A 1,862-nucleotide genomic window follows, 5' to 3' on the forward strand; every position below is an offset into this window, starting at 1 on the left:
ATCAGTTAATAAATTAGTTAAAATTAAAAGCTTATCCCCAGCTTTAATTCAAGAAACCATGAATGAAATGAAAGGCAACCAACCAGAATGGTAGATAATATTTGGAAACCATGCATCAAAGAGTTAATAAACCATAAGGAACTCACACAACTCAACAGCAAAGTAAAACAAAACAAAACAAAAACCAATAAATTGATTTTTTAAAAACATGAATTCTTGTGAAGAGTCAACTTCTATCCAATAGAAAAATTCATTTAAGTCAAAATGACAGAAAAAAAAGGCACTTGAACCAATTCAACAAGAAAAGCTTCGGCTCTCCCAAAGGTTTCTGAGCTCCTCTTCCATTCTCATCACTTATTTCTTTGCTTTGTAGGCAGCAAAGGGTAGCAATGAAAAACCAAACTTATATAACAGAATTCATTCTGCTGGGACTAACAGACATCCCAGAGCTTCAATCTGTAATCTTCACACTTCTCTTCCTCACCTATGTATTCAGCATTATTGGAAATCTGATGATCATCACCCTCACACTACTGGACTCCCACCTCCACATGCCCATGTATTTCTTCCTCTGGAACTTCTCCTTCTTAGAAATTTCCTTTACAAGCACTTTTACTCCTAGGCTACTGTTCAGCATATCAACTGGAAACAAGAGCATCAGCTTTGCTGGCTGCTTCACTCAGTATTTCTTTGCCATATTCCTGGGGTCCACAGAGTTTTACCTTCTGGCTGCCATGTCCTATGACTGCTATGTGGCCATATGCAAACCCCTACATTACATGACCATCATGAACAGCAGAGTCTGCATCCAGCTGATCCTCTGCTCCTGGCTAGGTGGATTTCTCATCATTTTATCCCAAATCATCCTGACCAGTCAACTGGACTTCTGTGCCTCCAACATGCTGAATCATTATTATTGTGACTACGGACCCCTCATAGAAATATCTTGCTCAGACACAAGACTCCTGGAGCTGGTTGACTTCATCTTAGCAGTTGTGACGTTGGTGCTCACCCTGATGCTGGTGATTCTCTCCTACACAAACATCATCCAGACTGTTCTGAAGATCCCCTCTGCTCAGCAAAGGAAGAAAGCCTTTTCCACATGCTCATCCCGCGTGTTTGTCATCTCCCTCTCTTATGGCAGCTGCATCTTCATGTACAAAAAACCCTCAGCAAAAGAAGGAGTTGCCTTCAATAAGGGAGTGGCTGTGCTCAATACCGCAATCTCCCCTTTATTGAACCCATTCATTTATACTCTGAAGAATGAACAAGTAAAACAAGCCTTCAAAAATGTGGCCAGAAAGATTGTGAGTCTTTAGTGAATGTAAAGACCTCAAACTTAAAACAGAATCTGAATAATATTTATGAAGTTCTTCTCAAGGATAACTTCTTCAACCCTCTTCTTATTAAAGCAGTATCTCAAGGGACTTCCCTGGTGGTCCATCGGCTAAGACTCCACACTCCCAAAGCAGGGGGCTTGGGTTCAATTTCTGGTCAGGGAACTACTTCTCACATGCCACAACTGAGACTCGAACTAGAACTAGACTCTGAGGTTTCTGATTCTGTATTAACAACATACCACAATCACATCATGCAGGGGTACCCATCTGAACTGCCACGTCTCAATACAGTATTTTAGTTGTTGTTCAGTCGCTAAGTCATGTCCAACTCTTTGTGAGCCCATGGACTGCAGCATGCCAGACTCCTCTGTCCTCCACTATCTCCCAGAGTTTGCTCAAATTCAGGTCCACTGATTCAGTGATGCTATCTAAATGATCTCATCCTCTACCGCCGCCTTCTCCTTTTATCTTTCAATCAGGGTCTTTTCCAATGAGTTGGCTCTTCCCATCAGGTGGCCAAAG

General features: G+C 41.6%; 1 protein-coding gene across 1 annotated transcript; it reads left to right on the plus strand.

The window, feature by feature from the left end:
• Window positions 1-389: 389 nt before the first annotated feature.
• On the plus strand, window positions 390-1,319 carry LOC129641611 (olfactory receptor 6C4-like). Its single transcript, XM_055566282.1, has one exon. The coding sequence runs from the start codon at window positions 390-392 to the stop codon at window positions 1,317-1,319; it is 930 nt and encodes a 309-aa protein (XP_055422257.1).
• Window positions 1,320-1,862: the final 543 nt, after the last annotated feature.

This window comes from Bubalus kerabau, chromosome 1 (assembly GCF_029407905.1).
Source record: "Bubalus kerabau isolate K-KA32 ecotype Philippines breed swamp buffalo chromosome 1, PCC_UOA_SB_1v2, whole genome shotgun sequence".
Lineage (NCBI taxonomy): Eukaryota > Metazoa > Chordata > Mammalia > Artiodactyla > Bovidae > Bubalus > Bubalus kerabau.

What these genes read in the sequence shown, in the direction of transcription:
- LOC129641611 (XM_055566282.1), top strand. Translation starts at nt 390, where the DNA reads ATGAAAAACCAAACTTATATAACAGAATTCATTCTGCTGGGACTAACA.